Source organism: Notamacropus eugenii, chromosome 7 (genome assembly GCF_028372415.1).
Source record: "Notamacropus eugenii isolate mMacEug1 chromosome 7, mMacEug1.pri_v2, whole genome shotgun sequence".
Classification (NCBI taxonomy): Eukaryota; Metazoa; Chordata; class Mammalia; order Diprotodontia; family Macropodidae; genus Notamacropus; species Notamacropus eugenii.
Genome location: NC_092878.1, coordinates 135,743,452 through 135,768,877, shown reverse-complemented (window position 1 = coordinate 135,768,877; position 25,426 = coordinate 135,743,452). Strand labels below are relative to the sequence as shown.

Sequence of the window (25,426 nt, the reverse complement as noted above, 5' to 3'; positions counted from 1 at the left end):
CAGGACTTCTTAATTTTCAGTTGAATGCTCTTTGCACTGGCCCACTTAGCTTCTTATCTTAGACATGGACAAGACTTGTCCTATTTTGACCTAGATGACAGAGGTATGACTAAGTGTTGAAAGTCAAAAAGTCTCAAAGTTAAGGTTAATATAAAGAAAATTTTCTTTAAAAATAGTATCTGAAAGTGGAATAAGCTGACTTAAAGGTAGTGGCTTCCTTTATACTGGAGTTCTTTAAGCAAGGACTGTATAACCATCTGTTTGGAGAGTCATGGTAGGGTTCCTCTTTTGGGGGGTCAGGTGGAGGTTATAGGCTGGACTCGTTGGCCAGTAAGGTTTTTTTTTTGCTAGCTCTAAAATTCTGTGATTGTTTGATACTTTAGACATCTTTTCAGAAGGAGGATGGAATTAGGACTTGCACAGGTGTCTGACCTCATCAAGAAATGAAGTAGCGGGACTAGGACTGAGGGCCTGGAAAACACAACTCATCTTAGTCACACCATCTCAGAGTTAGCTGCCTGTTTCTCCTTTCCTGCTCAGTATATATTTCACCTGTTTCTCATTCACTGAGGTCTCTGCTATGTGGTTCTTGACCTTGGCATTCCTGGCACTCCTCCCCCCCTTTCCAAATGCTCTATGAATGACTTTGAGCTTGGTTACTACCTGTCTGACCATAGAATTAGTTTTATCTCCCAGCAGACATAGGTTCTATGGTGTCTATTAGTCTCATTTTATAGGGCTTCTGCACCTGGGAGTTGTCAAACCTGCAGTTCTCTGTAGTCCTCAAATAGGTCCTGGTCACCCTTTGGTGACCTTCAACTTTCTTCAACTCTCAAGCTTCTTGTGCAATAAGGCAGCAACTGACTACTTAACACACTATGTTGTCCCTGGAATTTAAAACCATATTGTTTAAGATGAATTAACATAGATAAGTTCATATCAGGTTGCCCCAGATGATCATCGAATCTAGCTAAATTATTATGAACACGTTTATTTCTTAAACTAGTTTTCATGGCTAAAACCTTGATTGGATTAACTAAGAATGTGAAGATTATTTGTGGCTGAGATAAATACTTAATGTTTATGAATACTAACTTTTAAATTAATACCAAAGTACAATACATCTCTAGTTTTTTTTTTTAAATAATGTATACCTATTGATTCCGAAGTGTTAAGGGAAATTTATTTTGACTTTCCTTTATATCCACAATTTTTAATGTTTATAGTTATGTAGACTCTGAGGGAACTTGGAGATTAAGTTTTCTGACCTTCATTTACAATTCAGTAAACTGAGACCTGTAGCTTTAATGGAGTTGTTTGAGGTCTCTGTGGCAGAGCTTTTTGTCTCCAGAAAATATTTCTTGAAATTTTGTTTACTTTTTAGATTTTTCTGCTTAATTGATATTGATTATATGATTGGTAATTGATATTGATTACATTACAATATTAATAACTTGTGGCAATGTGTAATATTTGTAGTCCTGATTAAAAGTGATGTTTTTGCATTTCATTCAAACTAATTTTAAGGTATTCTTTGGCATTGACAGATTAGAGACAGACCTGAAGAGTCATCGAAGTTGAGTAAGGAATCAGTTGCCTTCCTGTCAAAAGTAGAAAGGGGAAGTACATCGTTAGTTACGGTAAGATAACTTTCTGAAAAATTAAATCTATCTGTAATGTAAGAGATTGAGAGTAGATGGTGTACATACTTCTGGGCATTATCATGGACTTACAGGCTCTTCTCAGCATCTGCTGGTTTCTTTGATATTTGCATATTTCTTTAAGGTTGCAAAGAACTGTCCATTTTCCTGAAGCCCAATATAAATTCATTATATTCTCTGTGAGAGTATTGTACAGGATTGAAGGGAATCTCCTCTTCTCTCCACAATAAAGAATCATATATTCCTGGGACAAGGGGAGAATTGAACTAGTGTAAGAATGAGAAGACTTAAAATTCAACTCCTATCACCCCCTAAGCTTGAATATCTTCAATTTTCTTTTTATATGTATCCCTAATACTGAGTGGCTCTCAGTATTTTTATATCCCTCTTTATATGAAACTTCCAAAAAAAAGTCAAAACATTTTTGACTGGATACATATTCATTTTTAGCCAGGGACCTAATATTGAGTAATTTATAGTGGACGAAGCAGGAAAAAAGAATAGTAATGATTCTGGTTTTCTTTCCATTCCATTTATTTTAAGGACAGGATAGATAGAAACAATAACGTCATCACATCCTATCCTTTGGGAGATGGGAGACAGTGGTACAACATAGTGTACATTTCCAACATAAGTGAAGATTTGTGAAATAGCCTTGTGTTTCTAGTTTTGTTGAGACTGGATTTATACTCTGTTCATCTGAGAGTTTTAATTTAATTATCACTATATATAAATTACACTTAGCAGTAAAAAACTAAATTATTAAAGTGGCTTCTGCTCTAAACTCATATCTGGGATTTAACTTGGGAATGACCTCATCTCAAAGAGAGGGGAATCAGGCTTGCCTTACTCCCTCCAGCTAGTTTTGTCCTGAATCCAGATTAAAATCCTAAGGGGAAAATCTCTAAAACAAAGCTTTAGGTATGGCTCATGTCTAGGGAGGAATAGGATAGCAGAACTGTCAGAGGAAGACTCATCTAGGAAGTGCATTCAATGTACAAACTAAGAATCAGGCATAGGGTTGTTATTATTTCCTCCTCCTCACACCAGGCTCATAAACACACAATAAATAGAGAAACAAAGCAATAACTTAGCACATGCATTATCCTTTGTTAAAAGGTAAAGGCATTTTGTGAGACTGCTACACCAGACATTTCTTCTTCACTTCAAACTTGTGATACCTAAGGAATCCATAAAGTTCACATTTCCTGCCCATCCAAGAGCATCTCTTTAGTCTTTTCAGTCTCAGAGTGATCCTTTTGGAGGTCAACTCCTTCTCTTAGAAGCAGAAATCACCTTCCAAAGGGTCCTCAGCATTGACTGCCCTGATTCAGGTACATGGAAATTCATGAGCTCATGAAGTAGCTGCTAAGACCCAGAATATTCATTTTGCAGCATCATTATTCACAGAACTTTCCTCAAGAGGGGAGCTCAAAGGAAGAGGACAGCAGCAGCTTGAGACTCAAGCCTCACCAGGGAGACACATGATCTCACTGCCTGGTGCCTGAGCTGTGGCTCACCATTACTCAGGGGAGGGGACAAGGGCAGAAATCCCTTTACTCTCATACTGGAAATCCAAGTCAGAGCTGGCAGAATCTCAAAATCTTGTGCTTATATTGAAAGGTAGAGCCTCTCTTTAGCTCTTTTTATATCCCACAGAGTGAGTGGTCTTCTGGGATCAGTCACTGATCACTTCATAATGGAGACTAAGGGACCAAGCAAGAATTGCTGTCTTGCGTGAGATCTTTAGCCAGGGGTTAGAGTATAACTCCTACATAAAGAACTTAGTGCATGCCTCTCAATAGGGACTGACTTGGGATTTACTGGATGTTATTTCCTCAGGTCAGAAACCAAACTGCCCCTGATGAAAATTTCTCCCAAGGTTGCTTTGAGCATGTAGAGAAAACATTTCTCCAGTGGATTCCTAAGAGTACCTAAGGCAATCCAAGTGGAGTTTCAGATAAAAATCATCTCTCCAGTGGGACCCAGAACAATGGATCCTGAAAAAATTGTACGATATTTCAAAATGAGGTCCACTTGCCCAGAAAGAAATAGAACAAACCCAGATGAATCCTGAAGATGTGTGGGTACCCCCAAAGGGAACTGAGTACTTGGAATTTATTGTAATCTTTCTCTAACATCCTGTACTAGCCTCCAAGATATGCCTTTAGGCCAAAGGAACCCCTCTCCCAACAAACAGCTTCAATTCTGTCATGCAATTACACATCATCCCATAGTAGTACTCGGTAAAATTTCAAAAGCAGGACTTTATTCTGGCTCATGTCGAGGTGCTTCCCTAAAGGTGTTGGCTGGGTCCCTTCTAGGAAGAGTTCTCAGTATCCAAACACCATAATGAAAAGTTGCAAAACACAAAAACACTTCCCTAGTACCCTCTCCCCAAAAGCTTCCAAAAAACAAAACAAAGAAACAAACAGACAAAGCAACAGTTGCTTTATGGTAGCTGAGGTCAGATGTTGGCAAAACATAATTTAAATATGGACAGAAATAAAACTTTAGATGAACTATTGAGGAACAGTCTGAATTTACAGTCTAATATGGTAAACATTTATTATTTGGCTTGTTTTATTCAAAGATTGGTACATCATAAGTTTAAGAGGAAGAATTACAAATGATGCAATGGTTTTAAAGCAATTGTATGTAGTTATTTTGCAGTGATAGGAGATCCAGGAGCTATGTGATAGGAAGTTTGTCTTTAGTTATTTTTTCTGTAGTAATTACCGTAGGATACCTTTCACTCCATTGTCTTCTTAGTATTGGTCTGTCCCTTTTTTCCTTTCTTTCCTTCCATCTCTGTCCTTCCTTTGTTCTACCCTTTTCTCTATTTAATTTCCCCAATTTTAAGATGAATGATTCAGAGTGGACCCTATTTGTATAATCTTATTTATATCATCTTTTATCATCTATGTTCCTTTGACTTGTGTGAATAATGTGCACTTACATAGGTTTATTTTGGGTGATACCAAAAGAACTTTACTAAGGATAGCTACCTTTTAAAAGTTATGTAACATAATGTTTCTTTCCCAGTCACTAATGCTATAGTGACTTTCTCCTCCTAAAAGTTATGAACGGAAGGACCATTAGTATTTACTGTAGTATGTAATGATGACCATATGCTTAGAAATTTAGACTTCTGGTCTTGTTAAATAGATAGATGACTGCATTCAGTGTGCCAGTGGAAGCAGATTTCTGTAAATGAGGATAGTTTTGCCGGAACAAGACTTGACAGAGCTACCTAGGGCAGTCCCCTCATTATGCGAATGTGGAAGCTGATGTCCAAAGAGGTGCCTTGCTCAGGGTCATGCAGGAAATAAACAAAAGTGATGCAGTTAAAGCGCAGGTCTTCCACTGCAAAATCTAGTGCTTTTTCCACTGCACTCATTGCCTTACAGAGTAGTTGTGAGAAGAGTACTTTGTAAATCTTAGAGTGCTATAACATTTTCAGATACCTCTGAAAATAGAGATGAATTATTAAAATATTTTTTTAAAATGACAGATGCACAGTTTATTTCTGAGTATTTTAAGTGAGGAGGTTAGTAATTTTGTCATGATTTCTCTAGCTATGTTTCACTTGCAAATCATCAAGAAAGTGACTTTAGCAGTATTTATAACAGTATTAAAGCATAGAAGGGATGTATTTAGTAACCTTGATATCAGGGAAGCTTAGAGATTTAATGATTAAATTAAAGGTGCTGTAATTCATCCTCAAGTCTGTTACTGGCACATTTCCTTCATTCTACCCCACCCCCACATGCTCCTTATCAACCACTGAGTAAATGCTACTAGATACAAGAGAATATCCTGTTTTAAGGTGCTTATTTTCAAGAATGACTGTGTGCATGTGTGTGTGTGCGCATGGCTGTGTGTACAAACCCAAAAGGAGGTTTTGCCTGAGCCCACAGCATCTATTCATCTACTATTCTGTAATCTGTCATGTAGTTTGAACCCAGTTGAGTCCCATGCCACCTGTTCTAGTGGTGAGAGACTCTCTCTTATTATATTCATTGACTCACTACATCTCTCCCACTCTGGCCCAGGGAAGGTACTATTTATAGTAAACAAAATAATGACAAGTAAGTCTGGGATCCAAACTAAAAGGAGGAAGTAATAAAAGTACTCGGTGTTCACTGTGAATTGGATATGAGACAGATCATTTATTCCTATTCACAAAAGAAGGAATAGTAAATATAATAGAATTGTAGTGTACATTGTCAGAATGATTAGAACTATTTCAGGAAATTAACATTTAAGTACTGGTTTACTCAGTTAGGAAATGAATAGTTAAGCCTCATTAAGGCAGTAAAGCAGTTTTGAAATACTGCTAAATCATATATTTTATATTTTATCCAGACACTATTCTGTCTAATCAAACTCTGGTCATTCTTCCCTTTGCTGGTTGTCCTCTGTGACACAGAAGCACCAGCTTCTCTTGCACCAGCCTACTGCTGTTGCTGTTGCATCTGCAATCAACAGTTCTTGGTGGCAAGGGCTGCCAGTAACTTGGGAGCGATTTTCTGTGGTTTTGGACTCCCTCCCTAGCTGCTGTGTGGGAAGGTAGAGAGGGATGCTTTTTTCTCACCCCTTGGTTGAGTCACATCCTGCCACCTGAGGTGTGCAGCTGAGAAGCCCTCAGTCAGAAGCTTCTATTCTATTAATGGACAAAAACACTGCCTCTCTATTGCTGTTGTGAGGTGGAGGTGGGATGGGGACATGAGAGACAGAAAACTAAAGGACCATTCAGGTGGTACTATACCATCCTTTTCATCAATGGGTCACCACCACATGTCCAATAGAAGCCCTAAAATTCGTCCAGTTAAATGAACTTGGAAGCAAATATAAAGATGATCCATACATATGTGTATATATACATATATATATATTTCTATTCATGTTGTTTTAACTGTTCATTTAAACAAGTGGAAGGTAATTCAGTTGTGTAGGGAGGCATGACTCCTTTCCCAGGTCAACACCTCGGTGTTAGAATGGTAGAACACCCCGTTTTGGGAGCTAGAAGGAAAAAGGTCCAAAGGAGGTGGAAAAATTTGTGTCAGGGAAGCATTCTGGTGATTGTCCCACCAGACCTGAGCCTTGGATCACTCCAAATATTAACTACCTTTACTACTACACAAACCTCCCATGGCTCCCTTCTCTTTCACCCTCTTAGCTAATAAGCTTGCCTCAGATTTTACAAAAAGTGGAGGCCGTTTGATGTGGGCTCTCTCTTCTCTTCTGTCACTCAGATGGCTTCTCTATTATCTGTCCCTTCAACCTTGTCTCATCTGAAGAGATGGCACTTTGCTATACCAACCTTCTACACACACATGATCCCATTTTACTCCACCTTCTCCAGCAGATTGCCTTATCTCTCCTCCCTCTTCTGGCTAAACTCTTTGAGAATGCCATCTATAAATAATGTTCCCATTTCCTTCTCTCTTTCTCTTTAACTCTCTACCATCCTGCTTCCAACCTCATCATTCAGTTGAAACTTCTTTCTCTAAAGTTTCCTGTGATCTCTTGCAGCCTAGCTGTCATCCTTGCTTCCTCAGCTCTTTCTCACCTCCCATATCCAGTCTGCTGCCATATTCTGACTCTTTTACTGTCAGAACATTTTTTATCCGCTGACATTGCCAGCACTATGGTGTAAATCCTCATCAACTCATACCTGGACTGTTCTAGTAGCTTGCACCTGCCTTGGTTTCCCTGCCTCAAGTCTCTCTCTACTCTAGCCTATCCTCCACTTGGCTGTCAAAACTGTCTTCCTAGAATTCAGTTCTGACCATGTCACCTCCCTGTTCAATAAATTCCAGGGTCTCCTTAAATTACGGGCACGATGAAAATATAAAATCTCCTATATGCCACTCAAAGGTCTTCACAACCTAACTGTCTTCTACCTTTCCAGCTCCATGTACTTTGTGATTCAATGACACTGGCTTCCTTGTTGTTTCTTGCATAATACATTTCCATCTCCAGACTCTGGAAGGATTTTCAATGACTGTCTCTAGTGCTTAGAATACTCTCCCTACTTATTTGCACTCCTGGCTTCCAGTCAAAATCTTACCTTCTACAAAAAGTCTTTCCTCATTTCCCTTAGTGTTAGTGCCTTCCCTGCATATGTCTTACTCATACATAGTTATTTTCATATTATTTCCCCAATTAGACTGTGAGTTCCTTAAGAACAGGGGCTATCTTTTGCCTTTCTTTGTATCCCTGGCTCTTACCACACAGTGCTTGGCACATGGTAGGCACTTAGTAAATGCCTACTGACTACTTGAATGACTAATCCTGGTGATTCCCTTTTCATGGAGGTTGCCTATAATCATTGCATTTAGGTAGCAGAAACAGTGCAGGCTTTACCAGTATAAGTGAGACCAGCTGCAGAAAAATCTAGCAATGAAGAAGAAAGACATATAAGTAAGTCGTTTGGCTAACATTGTCTTAGTAACTTGGATGTTTCCCGCATTTCTATTGTATATGTTTTGTTGAAGAGCTGAGCCCTTGGAAAGGCAGCCAGAAAAGTAAATGTTCTGGGTTCATCTTTCCCTTTCTCTTGGATATCTTGGGTATGGTTGTCATACAGTATCCTTGAAGTTGGGATACAACCACGCTGTAGGATAGAGTCTGGACTGAATTCAGATTCAGTAGCCAATGGCAGATCTATGTACATGCTCTGAGCTCCCATCTCCTTCATTTACGCTGCTGGGGCATTGGTCATTATTCCTTTAAATTGAAACCAGATTTACTGTGAAAGATGCACATGCCCATCATTTTTCTTAGGTTTGTCACATGTTTGTTGTTTACATTTGAGATTTGTGTAGGATGACTAAAATAGCAAAAGCTGGAGTTTCAGTCCATGAAGTTGGAACTGCAGTGCTGCTGTGTCAGGGGCATGAGTTCCCAGGAGGCCAGGAGCTTTGAGGCTTTGGCTTTAGAGTATCTTACTCAGCAGTTGTTTCCTCAGTTCTTTCTCTGCCATGGAGAAGATGGCAACTGATAGCTGTTGCTTCTGTCTTTTGCTTGTCAGACTCATTTTCTGAGGTAATGAAGATGGACAAGTCAATGGAAAACTTACGGAGATTTCACAACATAATGAGGACCTGGGGACATGGGGCATGAATGCAGAGGGTGCCAATCTCCTGTTCAGTGTAGTATGTCAAAGACAGTGTGCTGGGCACGTGTGCTATTATGTGTTTGCCTTGAGGAATCCAGAGCAGGAAAGAAACTCTCTCGGCTTTCCCCCTAGTGTTGTTCTCTTTTATGGTAAGATACGTGTGTGTGTGTGTGTATATATATATACATATATATGTGTGTATGTGTGTGTGTATACATATATACACAAATTTTCTCATCTTCATGAATTTATTTGATCAGGTAATAAACTTATTGCTTTCCTTTTTCTTCTTTCTTTTTAATTTTTAATTGATCTTTTGTTTTTTATCACTTTCATTTCTAAATTTATCCCACCATCTTCTCATTCCTAAAGAGACATTTTAAAACTAAGGAAAACGAAAGGTAAAAGAGAGAAAATGAACAATTAAGCAAAACTAGCCAACAGGTGAACTCAGTCCAATGAATGTCCCGTGTCAATAATCTCTCACCCCAGCAAAGATGAGATTGCCTTATCTCATCTTATCTTGTTATTTTATTTGTTTGTTATGTCAGACTGTATCTCTCTTTCTCCCAGGATGGAAGAGTAGGTGCCACTGAAAGGCTCAGTCCCACTGAGTGGCTTGAGACCTTTGATCTGCTCTGCTTCTGCCTTAGCTCCATCTTCGCCTCCTTAGACAGCCTAGTGACCCCTCTCCTCCTGGCCCCAATCCTGCCCCCTACCACCATTCCTGTAGACTACTTCCTTTTTTAACCCCTACCTGAACTCAGATACAACTGTGAGAAGATATTTCTTTTATCAAGTGGGAAAGGAGGAATAATTTTGGAGTTTGAGGCATTTTAAAGTGAGGTCAGATTATTAGAGTGTAGCCTGATGCCCAGGTCATTATGGAATCCTAGAATTGCAAGGCTTCTCAGAGGTCATGATCTAGTCCCCACTCAGAGCATTAATCTCCTCTCTAGCACCCCTTATAGATGGCTATGCAGCTTCCACTAGAAAACTCCCAGTGACAAGAAGCTCACCAGGTACAGAAACAACGCTGCTGAACAACTGCAATTATTAGGTGATTTTTCCTCATATTGAGTTAAAATCTGTTTCTTAGTGACTTTCACTCATTGATCCTACTTTTACTTTCTGAGGCAAAGCAAAACACAACTGTTTTTTTTTTTAACAAAACAGTTAAAATATATATTTGAAAAGAATGCTCTTGTAAATCCCTTCTTTTCCCTTTGGATTAAAGATTCTTCAATTACTCCTCACATGCCACAGCTTTGAGTGCTCTTAGCACCTGATGCCTCTCTACAAAACCTACTCTGGCTAGTACCCTCCCTATTAAACTGGTTCTCAGAACTGGGCACAATTCTGATACGGTCTGATCAAGGCAGAGTACAGTAAAACCAGCACATCCATATTTCTATCAGTTCATTGGCTTTTGGTTGGCAATGCTGTATTGTTGACTTAAATTGAGCTTCTATGCCACTAAAACCCTTCAGGTGAACTGCTTTCTAACCACATATCTCTCTGTCTCTATGTATCTGTCCCTCTTCCTTCATCTCTGTCATCTTGTACCTATGTCATTATTTTTCTTTTAAGACAAGCATAGGCCTTGTTATTTATTCCTATGACATTTAATCTATGAGATTTAAGTTCTACATTCCAGCTTATCAGGATCTTTCTGGAGACAACTGTCATTCAATATTTTAGGTATGCTTGCTAGTCTAGTGTTATCTGTGAACTTTAAAAGCCCAGCATCTGTGTCGTCATCCAGGTCACAAAGCCTCAGACAGAGTACTGTGATATTCTGCAAGTTTGACCCTCCCCATTTGATTACACTTATTCATCCAGATCCTAAATAACTGCTTGAACATTCAATTAATATTTTTCATATTTTCCCCAAGGATATCATAAATTTTTAAAGTATCCTGTTGAAATAGAGATATATTACGTATGATTATTTGTTCATTGGCAAATGTTAGTAATCCTATAAAAAGAGTTTCATATTTATATTCCTTTTTATGGATTATAAAGCATTTTTTTTCTCAACAACCCTTTGAGGTAAAGAGGTTTTATTATTCCCATTTTCCAGTTAAGAAAACTGAGTCAAAGGAAACCTAGGCCTGATTCTAAGCCCACAGTTCTTTTCAATAAGCCATACTGAACTGAGTTTAGATGACTTGTTCTTAATGAAATTGAACTGATTCGTAATGATCACTGCCCCTTCTTCTGAGTATTCATAGATCAGTCCTTTATTAACTTTAGGTGCTTAGCATTTTTCCTGAAAGTGGCTCTGGGTGCCATAAAAATGATGTGTGTGTTATTAGGGAATGCTTATGGGATAAGGACAGGAAAAGTGATTTCGTTAGTACAAGAACTTGGAGCTAGGGAAGCTCCCTCTACTCTACTTCCCTGAAGTGTGTAGTCTTAGAGACTGAGAGACTAAGTGACTTGCAGAGTCATACAACCAGTATATATGAGAGATGGGGACTTGAACACAGTTCTGTCTGCTTTAAAAGCTAGCTCTTCTTCCATTATACAATGTTGCCTTGCATGTGTGTTATTACCTGTTATGGGCTGGCCATGTTGTTCGAATGCCAAATGTATGCTTGCCAAAAAGACTATTTTATGGAGAACTTGCATGGGGCAGGTGATCATATGGGCCAGAAGAAACGATACAAGGACACTCTCAAGGTCTCTCTCAAGAACTTTGGATTTGACTGTGCAACATGGGAGAGACTGGCACAGGACTGCTCAGCATGGCGTGCCCACATAAGAAAAAGTGCTGTGCTCTTTGAGCAAAGTAGAATTGAGACTGCAGAAAGTAAACGCAGCATGAACAAATTTGGGATATCCACCTCAAATATTCTTACGGACTATCTGTTCCCAACCTGTGGTAGAGCATTCTGAGCTCATATTGGTCTGATCAGCCACAGTTGGACATACTGAAACTTCACTTTACAATGGTGATGTCATTTTGGTCTTCTTCCCAACCTTTTATGGAATTGTAAGAATTTTGGTAGGGAAGAACAATATTCTTCATATATATATATGTATATATATATTTTATTAACAAAAAACTATTTTTCTTCCTCCCTCCATGCACTATGAAAAAAGAAAAACAAAATCCTTATAACAAATATCTATATGTATATTCAAACAAAAACAATTGCTTTATTGCCATTTCCAAAAAAATATGTCTTAATCTGTTAATCTCCTCTCTTTTAGGAGGTAGATGTCATTTTTCATCATGGGAAGTCATGGTTGGTCATTGAATTGATGAGTATTCTTAAGTCTTTCAAAATTGTTTGTCTCTCTAATTTGTTATTGAAAGAAATTATTCTTCTGGTTCTGCTCATTTGACTCTGCCTCATTTCATTTAGGCCTTTTCAGTTGTCTCTGAAATTGTATCTTTCATCATTTCTTATAACATAATAGTTTTCCATTACATTCATGTACCATAACTTGCTCAGTCATTTCTTCGTTGATGAGTACTTCCTCAGTTTCCAACCACTAAAAGAGCTCCCATAAATATTTTTGTCCATATAGGTCTTTTTTCTCTTTCTTTGATCTCCTTGGGGGGATCATTGGGTCAAAGGGTATGCACAATTTAGGGACTTTGGGGGCATAGTTTCAGATTGCTTTCCAGAATGTCCAGACCATTTCCCAGTTCTGTCAATAGTATGTTAATGTGCCTGTTTTCCCTCAGCAACTCTAGCATTTTTTCTTTTTTCTTTTCTGGTCATCTTTGTTACCATGAGGAGGGTGAAGTGAAACCTTTAATATACATTTGTATAATTATTAATGATTTGGAGCATTTTTTTTCACATGACTGTTGATAGCTTAGGTATCTGCCTTTGAAAAATGCTGCAAATCCATTAAGATAGTAACTCCTGTTATATTGTCTTTCTAATTGCAGTGATGGATACTGTCTGATCCACCTACAGAACTTTTCCCCTGTCTTAACTATAACTACTACCATGAATTTGCAAGATGATTTCTTAAAGTATAGCATCTTTCTAACTAGAAATTTGAAAGCAGAGGAACTTAGGAGAGAGGATCTTTTAAGATCTTTTAAGATTATTGATTATTTTTGTTTCATTAAGTCATTTGGACCAACCACTACAGGTTGAACCCTCTCTTGTGACAAAAACAGTCAAGCAAAAACATACAAAGCGGTGCCTATGGCTAACAATATATACAATATTTTCTATTAGTATTTTCCCATTTCTCTGTTATGAGGTCAAAGGATCATGGATCATAGTTGTAAGGGGGCTCAGAAGTTATCTAGTCTAACCTTTTCATTTTATAAGACAGAAAACATACCTGTACGTAATAAGAAATTTGCCCAAAGTCACCACACAGGTAGAAGTGGAAGATCTAGAATTCAAACTCAAGCTGTTGTGTGACTGCACATTCAGCATTCTCTTTATTGTACCACACTTCTCCTCTGGGCCCCTTTCCCTCCCAACATTTGTAAGAATTCAACTTCATTTTAGCAATATTCAAAATTTACATTATTGTAGCAAGACATGCTATTCTCTTGGTTCCACTTATTTTGCTCTGATTCCATACAAATATTCCCAAGTTTCTTTGAATTCCTTGTATTTGTCATTTTTAGGTATAATATTGTATGTATATAATAATATATTACATTACATTCATAATTTTCCACCATTTCCCCATCTATCAGTTCCCACTTTGTTTCAGTTCTTTGTTACTACAAAGAGAGTATAAATATTTTAGTATCTTTGAACTATTATTTCTGGCTTTTCCTTCTTTGAGATATACAGCCAGTTGTGGGGTTGAACAGAGGATATGGATAGTTTACCTAATTCTTACATAATTCTAAATTGATATCTAGAAGAATTTGGTTCCTTCACAGCTCTGCCAAACAATGCATCTGTTTGCCCATCTGACTGCAACTTCTTTACCACTGACTTCATATTTTTTCATCTTTGCCAACCTATATCATTTGAGAGGAAGCCTCAGCATTATTTGATATGCATTTCTCTTAGTACTGGTCATTTAGAGTCTGCTTGGATATGGTTATGAATGCTATATTCTTTGAATTTGCAGTCTTCATTTTGAATAATTTTGAAAACCATTCATTTACTTTGGCTACTTATTTGTTCAGGAGGGACTTTTGGTATTACAGATATGCATCAATGCCATATATTTTGAATATTAGACTTTTATCAATGATATTTGAAACTAATGGTTTTACTCAACCATTTATCTATATTAATTGAATTCATTTGCACAACAGATTTTTAAATTTTATGTAGTCAAATTTGTCTGTTTTCTCTTTTATGATGTTCTCCATTTCTTGTTTGGTTTTTAAGCCTAAATTTTTTTTATTGTTTCCTAAAGCATTTTAACAAATCCTTCCTACATTTGTAGAAACAACTGTGATAAATTATATGAAATATTAAAAGCATTAAAGAAATACAGTGTCATTCTTTTGACCATAATTTTAAAATTAGAATTTTAATTAGGTCATATTTTAGGTATATGCTAGATTTGTTTCATACTTGACTGCAAGTTATCGCGGTGGGTATCTAGTCCAACCCAGATCTCAGAAAAGATCCCCCTCCACAACATAACCAACATATTACCATCTAGCTTTTCTTTAAGGATCTCTAATGATGGAGTACTTACACCCTTTTGAGGCAATAGCTCCACCCGTTTTTCAGACAATCAGGGTTAAGTGACTTGTCCAGGATTACATACTTAGTAATTGTTTGAAGTCAGATTTGAACTTAGGTCCTCCTGATTCCAGGCTGTTGCTCTATCCACTGCACCGACTAGCTGCCACAATAGTCCCTTTTTGGAATACTCTTGTTACTGGGAAATTTTTCCTTAAAGCAAACTAAATTTGCTGTTGCAGTTTCTAGTTCTTCCCTCTGAGGCCAACCAGAAGTTAATTAAATTCATTTTAGTTCAATTCAGCAAGCATTTATTAAACTCTTGTAGTGTGCCAACACTTTGGTATTCGGTGGAGACTGAAAGGAAAAACAATGATATAATCCTCAAGGAATTTATTGAAAGAAAGCTATATGTACTGAGATAAGTATATGTAAAATGTATGCATTTTGTAACAGTTATTTCCCCCAGTTACCTAGGGGAAATAGGAAAAGCTTCTTGTAGAACGGTGCATTTGAGCTGAGATTTAAAGGGTGATAAAGATCCTAAGAGACTGAGGTAAGGAAAGTGTGCATTCCAGAACTTGTCAATGAGATGAAAATGGGAACATCAAATAAGTTTCTTTGGTTGGAGCATAGAATGTGTAAGATAGAATAAGGTGTAATCAGTCTGAAAAGAGTGACTGGGGCCGAATTGTGAAATATTTTAACTACCAAATATCTGAGTTTGTATTTTGTCTTGGGGAAATAGGGAGTTGCTGAAGTTTCTTAAGTAGGGTGCTGACATTGTAAGATTTATGCTTTAGCAATATTAGTTGTCAGCTACACAGAGGATTGATTTGAGGGAGAAGGTAGGCTACCCAGAGACAATTAGAAGACTATTTCTGTAGTTCAGATGAAAGGGTGCAGATGAAGAGTTCTTTAATTGGGGTAATGGCCATTTGAGTTGTGAGCAGGGAATGGATTGAGAGATGGGCAAAAAGTGTATTTGTCAACTGGGGTAAGGGAGAGTAGAGTCCAGAATAACTCCTAGCTTCTAAGCCTGGGTTATTAGATGAATGGTGATCCTTGAAAGAAAGAAGAAATTTACGAAGAAGAGTAGGTTTAGGGGTAAGAGTAAATTCTGGTTTGGACATACTGAGTTCTAGAAGCTGATGCAATATACAGGTGGAAAGGAAATGCCATCATTTTTTGATGGTGGACCAGAGCTAAAGAAAGAGAGGAAGTCTCAATATATACATCTAGGTATCATTTTCATGGAGATGACAGATGAATCTGGGGAAGCTGATCAGCTCATCTGGAGAAAGAGAGTATAGCGAAGAGAAAGGAAAGAGAATAGAGCCCTGGGGTGCCCCATATGGGGATAACCTGCTGGAGATGAGAAAAATGACAAAGGAAAAGAACCATTTCTTTGAAACATTTCAGAGGTTAAGAAGGATAAGAACTGAGAAAAGGCTGCTAGACTCACTGTAGCAATAGACTGCTGAAGACCCTGAAGTTTATAGTCTGGTAGGGGATAAGACATAAAAAGAGAACTGTAACACATACATCACCATCATACTGGAGACGGGAAAAAAAAGTGGTACGAGAAGGGAAGATAACCTCTGTCTCTTCATCACCCACATCCATCCTGTAGAACTCTGAAATTCCTCTATCTAAACATACACTCCTATCCTCTCTTAAATGTTCTCATCACAATACAACTCCACCTCTTGCTGCTTTTCTAATCTGTCAATCTGCCCTGATCTTAATTTCCTCCATTCCTAATTTTGGTCCTATTTAATTCTACTTTAATTAGCTTAACTTTGAACTATCCTCTACCCTTCAATCTTTGTTCCAACATTGCTCTTTTCTTCTCCTAATTTACAGCCCTAGATTACTTCTCCCAACCACTTTTTTAGATACTAGCACTTGCTGCTGAATGTTATTCAAATCATACATAACCCCGATGATGAGGCACACTACAGATTTATGTTGTCTAATCTCATCTGCACCTTCATCCCTATTTATATAGGGATATTTATGTGTTCTTTTTAAAATCCTCACTGATGTTTTTACAAATGTATTGTTTTATTTTGTCAAGATCTGCTTTCTTACCATCTCACTCTAGATCCTTCCTCTAATTGAGACTACAAGAAAAAACTAGATCTATTACAAACATGTATATTCAATGAAAACAAATTTCTACATTGGTCATATTACACACACACACACACACGTATGTATACACACACACATATATATTTATCTTATTCTACATTCTAAGTACTTCACTTATCAGGAATTGAGTAACTTGTTTCCTAGTTAGTCCTCTGGAATTCTGATTAAGAGTTCAGCACAATCATATTCCATCTTTTTTATGTGCCATAACTTGTATATCCCCAATTTATGGGCAGGTGGGTGGTATACTGGGTACAGCACTGGACCTGGAGTCAGGAAGACCTGAGCTCAAATCTGGCCTTAGACACTTACCAGTTGTATGACCCCGGGCAAGTCATTTAACCCTGTTTGCCTCAGTTTCCTCTGTAAAATGAGCTGGACAAAGAAATGCCAAACTCTTCCAGTGTCTTTACCAAGAAAACTTCAAATGGGGCCATGAAGAGTCAGACACAATGGAAGTGACTAACAACAACAACAGTTTATGGGTACCTCCTCAGATTCTCATTCTTTGACACTTTAAAAAGAGATATAAATATTTTTTTGCACACTAAGAGTTTGTTTTGTTTAGGACTAATCTCTCCTTTAGGCTACTCTCTCTCTAATTTCTCCTCCCTGCCTCTTTTCCTCCCTTCTAGTTCACTGTTGAATGAAAAGTATTTCTGTTCCTCAGTGTGAGGATGTTTTTCTTTTGAGCAGTTCAGATGAAAACGAGGCTCAAGCATGGATCACTCTCCACCATCCCTTTTTTCTTTGTATAGACATCCACTTGTGCTCTCTGATTCCATGAGATAATTTCCTCTGACCTTCCTTTGTCTTCTTCTCCCCTCAGTGTTCTCTTCTTCTTCTTTCTTTCTTTTCATTTTTTAAAGATGATCAAGATGTAACAGAAACACTCTTAGGCTTTCTCTAATTGGACTCCCTCTATGGACCCTGATGATGGTAGGATTTAGAGAGAGCACATATTTAAATGTAAGCAGTTTATTTTTTTCTAACCTTTTATCATTATCCATTCCTGCTTACTTTTTTTATATTTCTTTTTACTCTTATGTTTGAACTTCAAAGTTTCAGCTCTGGTCATCAGGAATACTGAGGGACTTCTCTATTTCATTAAAGCTCAATTCCACCCTCCCCTCTCCCCCATAGTTTTCTATGACTGTAAGCCCATATCCTTTCACTTCTGGAATATCACCTTCCAAGTTCTTTGCTCTTTTATAATGGTGGCTGCTAAATGGCTTGTGATCTTGACTGTGGTTCCTCATTACTGGAATTCTTTCTTCTTGTCAGTTTACAGTATTTTTTTCTTTGACCTGGAACTAGTTTCATCTTGGGGTTTCTGTCAGGAGGTGACCAGTGGGTTCTTTCCATATCCACTTTACCCTCTGGGTTCTAAGAGATCTAGCTCCTTTTGTGCTGGTCCTGTTCATACCTGGACAACAGGTAAGCTTCAGGCTTAATTCCCTGGATTAATTAGAACCAATTAAGTCTCAGGTCCACTCTTAAGATTTTTTGATGTCCAGACTCTCTTTTTAAATATTTATTTTCAGATAGTCCAATGATTCTTCAGGGCAATCTTTTAAATTCCCAAAATATGATTTCTTGTAGATGATGCACTGAATCAGTTTAATTTAATTTTCTTTATGATAGCAATCCAGTTTTTCTTGGACCATAAGTAATAACCATAGGATGCTGTAATAGCAAGCACCCTAGCATTCTCAGGATGACCTGCTAGCACAGGTTCCTGGATTTGCTTTTCTTAAAGGAAAGCAACTTTTTGTTTTAGATTTATTGTTTTTTTTTTTTGTAAATTACTTTATTTGTTTTCAGTTGTCAACAATCACTTCTATAAATTTTAAATTTCTCCCCCTCCCCACGATGGCATGCTATGTTATACATACTATAGAAATGCTAGTGATGAGGAGGAGGAAGAAAAGGAAGATGATGATGATGTGAGATTTGAAGTCAGGAGACCTGGGTTTGATTCTTTGTTCTGATCCTTGCTAAATATGTAATCTTTTTTATTTAATTAATTTTTCAGTTTTTAACATTCACTTCCATGAGTTTTAAATTTTCTCCCTCTCCCTCCTTCTCTTTCCCTGGGATGTCATGCAATCTTATATGGGGTTTTACAATACATTGTTATTAAACACATTTTCACATTAGTCATGTTGCATAGAAGAATTAAAATGAATGAGAGAAAAGCATGAGTAAAATGATTGGGAAAAACTGTGAGAAAACAAAACAAAACATAACAAAAGAGAAAATAGTCTGCTTCATTCTGCATTCTGACTCTATAGCTCTTTCTCTGAACGTAGATGACATTTCACATCATGAGTCCTTTGGGAATGTTTTAGGTCCTTGCATTTCTGTGAAGGGCTGTCTATCAGAACTGTCCTCACACACTGTGGCTGTTACTATGTATAATGTTCTCCTGGTTCTGCTCATTTCACTCAGCATCAGTTCACATAAGTTAGGAAGGCAGCTTCTAAGGGGTCAATAATCTGCTTTAATTACGTTCACTAGCTCAGGGGAAAAGTCAGTACCCTCAACATTAGAGAAAATACAAACAGAGAATCAACATAAAAACCAACAAACAGAGCTCTGACCACCTAAATCAAAGCAGTATTGCTATATGTTTTACATACACCACTGGATCAAGAGAGCCTTTACATATGAGCAGTTGGGGTGGAGGTGGGGGGCTCTGAACATACGACTTCTCAGAGTCTCAACCAGGGAATCACAAGGTCCCTTCTCATAAGTGAGTTTCCAAAGCAAAATACCAACTCAGAGTGTATATACACTTCTCAGAACCAGAAGGCATCACAACCTTCATGACTCAGTGCCTAATCCCTTGAGTAACATAAAGAATCCTATTCATTGAATGGGTGTACCTCACTCAAAGTAAGATTGTGATAACACCTAAGACTGACAGGGCCAGGGTCTCACATTGCATCCTGGGCCATTTCCAGGCATCCTGATGAATATCAGGCCACTGGACCCAGATGGCTCAGGAGAAGAAGGTGAGGTTGGTGACCTTGCACAACCCTCCCTCACTCAAATCAATGTCAACTGCAAGTCATGTCATCATCTTGATGTCATGGTTCTCTAGGAGAATGAAGGACAAACACAAAAAAACGGGCAGGGAAGATCCTATTATCTTATTAACATTACACATCCTGTTGTTGTCTTCATTATCCATGTCGACCTTCTTTATCAGACAGTTGGTTTAAACTCTTCTCTCCAAATGCTACCAGAAGAACTCTTGACATTGTATATTCTCCACCATGTGATCTCCCTATCCTACATATTGGCATTGCCTTTCCTCTGCTTTTGATCCAATATTACTATTTCCATATCTTTTAGGGACAGCTGGAGGAAGGGCATATATCTGTAGGGGTGCCCACTTGTTGGTCTGTCAATTTGTATGGGCACAGAAGAAACAGTGGCTTCTAGGCATGATAGAATTAAGCAGAGAAATCCAGAAAGCCTACCAGAATCTAGTTTAGTGAGGACCAAGGAGGGCCTTTTCCTCCACAGCATGGAGTTCTTCAGAAGGTAGGAACAGATAGAGAGTTGCTTCTGGTGCTCCTAATAAAAGATTAATTTTATTTTTAAAAAGGGAAAAAACATAGTACTATTCTTTTCTTTAAGTGATGTTTTGTATAGGAGTGGCTGAAACTTGGGAGCAGTTTTGCAGTTGTTCTGTCTGAGTCTGCCTCAGAGTAAAATGTCAGGCAAATCCCTGGCATCTTTGTAAGTGCCCTGGAAAACCATGTTTCCTTTGAAGACCTATGTATGAGTAGATGAAAAACTTGGGAGCACTTTGAGATTCTGTCTGGGACCAAGCCTGAGTGAATCTCATCCAACCTAGACAACCACCTCAGCCAGAGGCCAATCTCTAAGACTCTTTCCTCACATCCTCCCTCCGAACCCTACCCCCCCCCCCTCCGTTTACATATCAAAGTACGTCTGATCCTAGCTGTAGAGAATCACAAATCTGAGGCATGCACTGGCTCCTTGGGGGCTGGTTTATACCTAGACAACTGGAAAGTTTCAGCCTTAAGCCCCTGGATTAATTAGGACCAATTAAGTCTTAGGCCTACCTTTTAGGAAAAAAAAATAGTCCAGCCTTGTCTTTATGGCAGAATCTTAGGAGAAACTAACTCAGTCTACACAAAATTTTAGTAGATATTGATTCTGCCACAGCTGGTAAAACTGTATCTTGAGTTTTGTGTTCTCTTTTGGTAGCCTCTTTTTGAAAGTGCGTTGGCAAGCTGGACACAGAGAAAGGTGGTCAGAAATTGAAAACATACTGGAGAGCAGTTTCTAAAAATATTAGTTGAATGAACTGGGGATTTTTATACTGGAGAAAACTTCAGGGGAATGTTAGTGACTGTCTCAAGTACTTGAAAGGCTGTCCAGTGGAAGGGAGAATAGGCTTGTTCTGGTTAACTAAAAGGAAGAGCTAGGAGCAAAGGCTAAATTGTGAGTGGTCAGGTTTGTGTTCCATGGAACCATTGGAGCTGATGGTGCCTTTGGAATGGGTGCTTCTGAGAGTGGTGGATGTGCTATCTGGGGTGAATGATCCCTGGGTGGGCATATTATTGAAGGAATTCTTGTTCAATTCTAGGTTGTACCAGGTGACCATGGAGGTCCGTTACAACTCATAGGTTTGGTTGTTCTGTGGCAGGAGAAAAAAATCATTTGTAGAAAATTATTCATAGAATTTATGGGATTCTCTTTCTGAAGTATTGTAGCTAGTTTTAGATGTTATTTATGAAGCATGCCTTTTGAATTTCTGGATGAATTGAATTATATGATTATGAATATATCTGGCTGCTTAGTTTGCCCTTTAAATGCTAATTTGACTGATTAGTTTGGACTTTTCTGGCTATGTAACAATCTTTGACAGTGTGTCTACCTTTTCTTCTAAAAACAACATTATTTAAATATGACTTTCTTAAAGTAAATTGTGCCTAGTAGCAGGTGATTTATTGTATAGAAAAGTACTTTTTCTCCTACATTGTATAGCTTATTTTCTCTCAGCATTATATCCAAAGGGGAGGGAATATTTTTTTTATTTATTTATTCTGGGGAGTATTAATGTATTTGTCATGTAACATTCATCTTTTTAACGGAACAGCTCTAGGATGTATATAATAAAAGACAACAGAGATTCAGTCAACCTTTCTAATATTTTGGAACTAAAAAGTTTGCTGTCAAATTTCACAGGAAAGTTAAACTTTTTTTTTCAGATTTCAACTTAAATGCTCCTGGTATTTTTTATAGGTATTTATTTCCAGAGTTCAAAAACATCTCCCAGTGAGTTTTCTGAATATTCCAAAGAAATTGTAATAAGTAAATAGAAGGTAGTAAGTGAAGTAAGTATTTCCAGATTAAGACCTTTTATCCCATTGTGAGAGAATAGAAAAAAAAATTAGGGAATGTATTTATGAGAAAATAACTTTTAAACATTTAAAAAAGAAATTTCTTTTAAGTAAAAATGGTGACAATTATAAAGCCCAAGATGAAAGTAAAATAAATAAATTGGTACCTATGAAACTTAGTAATATGAAAATTGGAAGTTAACTCATTGCACTTTTTTATAATAATAGTAAAAGGTCTTGAAACATTGCCATGTAACCATTAATATTGTCTCCTAAGGAAAAATATCTAATTAAACTGACTTTTTATGTCTATTAAAATACATCCAATGCATCATATTTATAGGAAGACTACTTATAAAAAATTTTCTGCTTTATTTCTCAATTTCTGGGCTACTAAAATATGATAAAATATGACACAATCATATTAAAATGTTCACAGATTTCAAATTGGAAGAGATCAATAGTAAAATGTGGTTTTAACTCAGCCATGGTTTCTTCATTTGTAAAATGAAGGAGTTAGACTAAGTGTTCTCTAATATATTTTCTGGATGTGAATCTGTTATTGTCATAAAATAAAGAAACTATAGTACTTGTATTTCTTCATTTGAACTTTAGATTTAATGTTGAATAGATCTGTCAACTCAGGCAATGACTTTTAGTGCAATTATGCTTGAAACATTACATACATTCAGATGGCAATATAAAATATATATGTAACCATATACATATAGATGTATACACATATGTATGTATGTATGTATGTATATGTATGTATTTCCCCCAGATGCCATGGAATCTGTTTGTAAACACTGGGAATACATGGCATTCTAGTACGGGTAGATTTCTTGAAGCAAGTCCTTTAGCACTGTTTTCATTTTTTGTCTTTGTATCCCCAGCATCTAGTGCAGTGCTCAGAACATAAATAGATGCTTAATAAATGACTGTTGAATTTGGATATGATACTATTTTGTTCATATCAATTTACTATTGATATTGGTTCATCATCTATCATTTCTTTAAGGATAATTTAATTTTCTTTTTATATATATTGATTTTTTCCAAATTTTTGTGATTTATTTTTGTGATAAAAAACTTAGCACTTAGACCATTATCTTACACCATATATGATGGGTACATGATTTAGGCATAAAGGGTAATACCATTGGCAAAATAGGAGGTCATGGAAGAGTTTTACCTGTCAGATCTATGGAGAAGGGAAGAATTCATAACATTAAACAAGAGAGAGAGAGAGTTATGAGATGTAAAAAAGGAAAATTTTAATTACATTTAATTAAAAAGGTTTTGCACAAACAAAACCAATGCAACCAAAAACAGATGGATAAGCAGAAAGCTGGGAAATAATTTTCAGTCTGATAAAGGTCTTATTTCTCAAATGTATAAAGAACCCAGTGAAGTTTTAAAAAAAATACATATCACTTCCCAGTCGATAAATGGTCAAAGGATATGAACACGTAGTTTTCTGATGAAGAAATCAAAGCTATATATAGTCATAGGATGAAATGCTCCATATCACTATTGATCAGAGAAATACAAATTAAAACAACTCTGAGATGCTATTTCACACCTATCAGATTGACTAATATGCCAGAAAAGGAATATTATAAATGTTGGAGGGATATGGGAAAATTGGGACATTAAGGCATGTAGAATTGTGAACTATTTTGGAGAGCTACTTGGAACTATGCCCAAAGCGGAATCAAACTGTGCATACCCTTTAATCTAGCAACACCACTAGGTTTGTATCTCAAAGAGATCCACAAAACGGGAAAAGAACTTACACGTACAAAAATATTTATAGCAGCTCTTTTTTGTTGGCAAAGAATTGGAAATTGAGGGGATGCCCAAGAATTGGAGAATGGCTGAACAAGTTGTGGTATATGAATGTAATGGAATACTATTGTGTTATAAGAAATGATGAAGAAGACAGTTTCAGAAAAAACCCTGGAAAGACTTACATGAACTGAGGCAGAGTGAAGTGAGCAGAACCAGGAGACCATTGCACACAGTAACAGCAACACTATGTGATGATCAGCTGTGAGTGACTTACTTATTCTCAGCAATACAATGGTCTAAGGCAATTCTAAAGATTTCATGATGAAAAATGCTATCCCAGAGAAAGGACTGATGCAGTCTCAGTGCAGATTGAAGCATGCCATTTTTCACTTTTTTGCGTTTTTTTCTTTTGACCTCTTTCTTCTTTCACAACATGACTAATATGGAAATATCTTTTGCATGATTGCACATATATAACCTATATCAAATTGCTTACTGTCATAGGGAGAGTAGAAGTGAGGGAGGGAAGGAGGAAATTTGGGACTCAAAATTATTAAAAAATGAATATTAAAATTGACTTTACATGTCATTGAGAGAAATAAACTATATTAAAAAAAGGAAGTGTCTCACCAGGAGCTACATTGATGAAGCACAGATTTGGCTAAAAGAAAAAATGCATGTAAATGTCGATGAATAGTTCTACTTAGAGCCTTTCCTAGTAAACTGTCTAGAGGAATGACTTGCCGGTGATCAGACAACTAATATGTAATAGTGGCATCACTAAATTCACTTTCAGTGTCAATGACATCACAGGTGTGTATTCTTTGCTTAAGTGTGTTAATTAGATTCAAAATCTTCTCCAAAATATTTATTCTTAAACTATCATAATTATGGATGAGGGAGCACTTTGGGATGTTTCTGGTCTTTCTGTATTTATGTTGCTGACTGATAAATATTTGTCCACCAACCTACATTTATGGTTTACATTTCTAAACAGTGCTACGAATATCATTATCATTGTTTATTTATCAGCGAAGATGTGGATTATGTCTGGAAAGTGATTGTTTTACAAAACCCAGACTCAAGAAATCTTTTACCTACATTCTAATGTAAACATTTCATACATATCCTTCAGATGTCTGTAATTTGAGCATCTTCCTTTTGTAGGCCTACTTTTCATACTCATAGCATTTTTAGAAAGCTTTTAGTCTGAAGCACATTTTAATGTTTTAATAATGTTTGTACATGGCTAGAATTAGATAGGATGTTTGGATATGGCAATTTGCTTATATATCAGTTTAGAGATACAAGTAATAGTACTTGAAAATTCTGGGGATTGTCAATTATATCTTTTTTGCTATTTTTGACTAAAATAATCATTAAAAGCAAGAAATCTCTGAAAACTATATGACTTTAAATGTTAAAAAATTCAGCTTATTAAATTTAAATTAGACGTATTTTAAATTGCGGTATCAGGTTTTACCGGAGCTTTTTGGTTTTTTTAGAACCCAAGCTTTTAAAACTGTGTTTCTGCTCTGATATCTCATTTGTTAGAGATATCATATGTTGGAGCCTCTTATTCTAAGCTAGAGTTTTTGGGGAACATGAGGGATGAGAGATTCATAATGCCAAAAGTATTTGTGTAAATATTAATGATTGTGATCC

At 36.9% G+C, this 25,426-nt stretch overlaps 1 protein-coding gene across 2 annotated transcripts in view; it reads left to right on the top strand.

The window, feature by feature from the left end:
• Positions 1-25,426, top strand: part of STPG2 (sperm tail PG-rich repeat containing 2) — a 579,741-nt gene that overhangs the window by 127,094 nt on the left and 427,221 nt on the right. For both annotated transcript variants that reach the window (XM_072624685.1, XM_072624686.1), the window contains exon 10: positions 1,548-1,640. In XM_072624685.1, the coding sequence (XP_072480786.1) occupies positions 1,548-1,640 (93 nt within the window). The remainder of the gene's footprint in view (positions 1-1,547; positions 1,641-25,426) is intronic.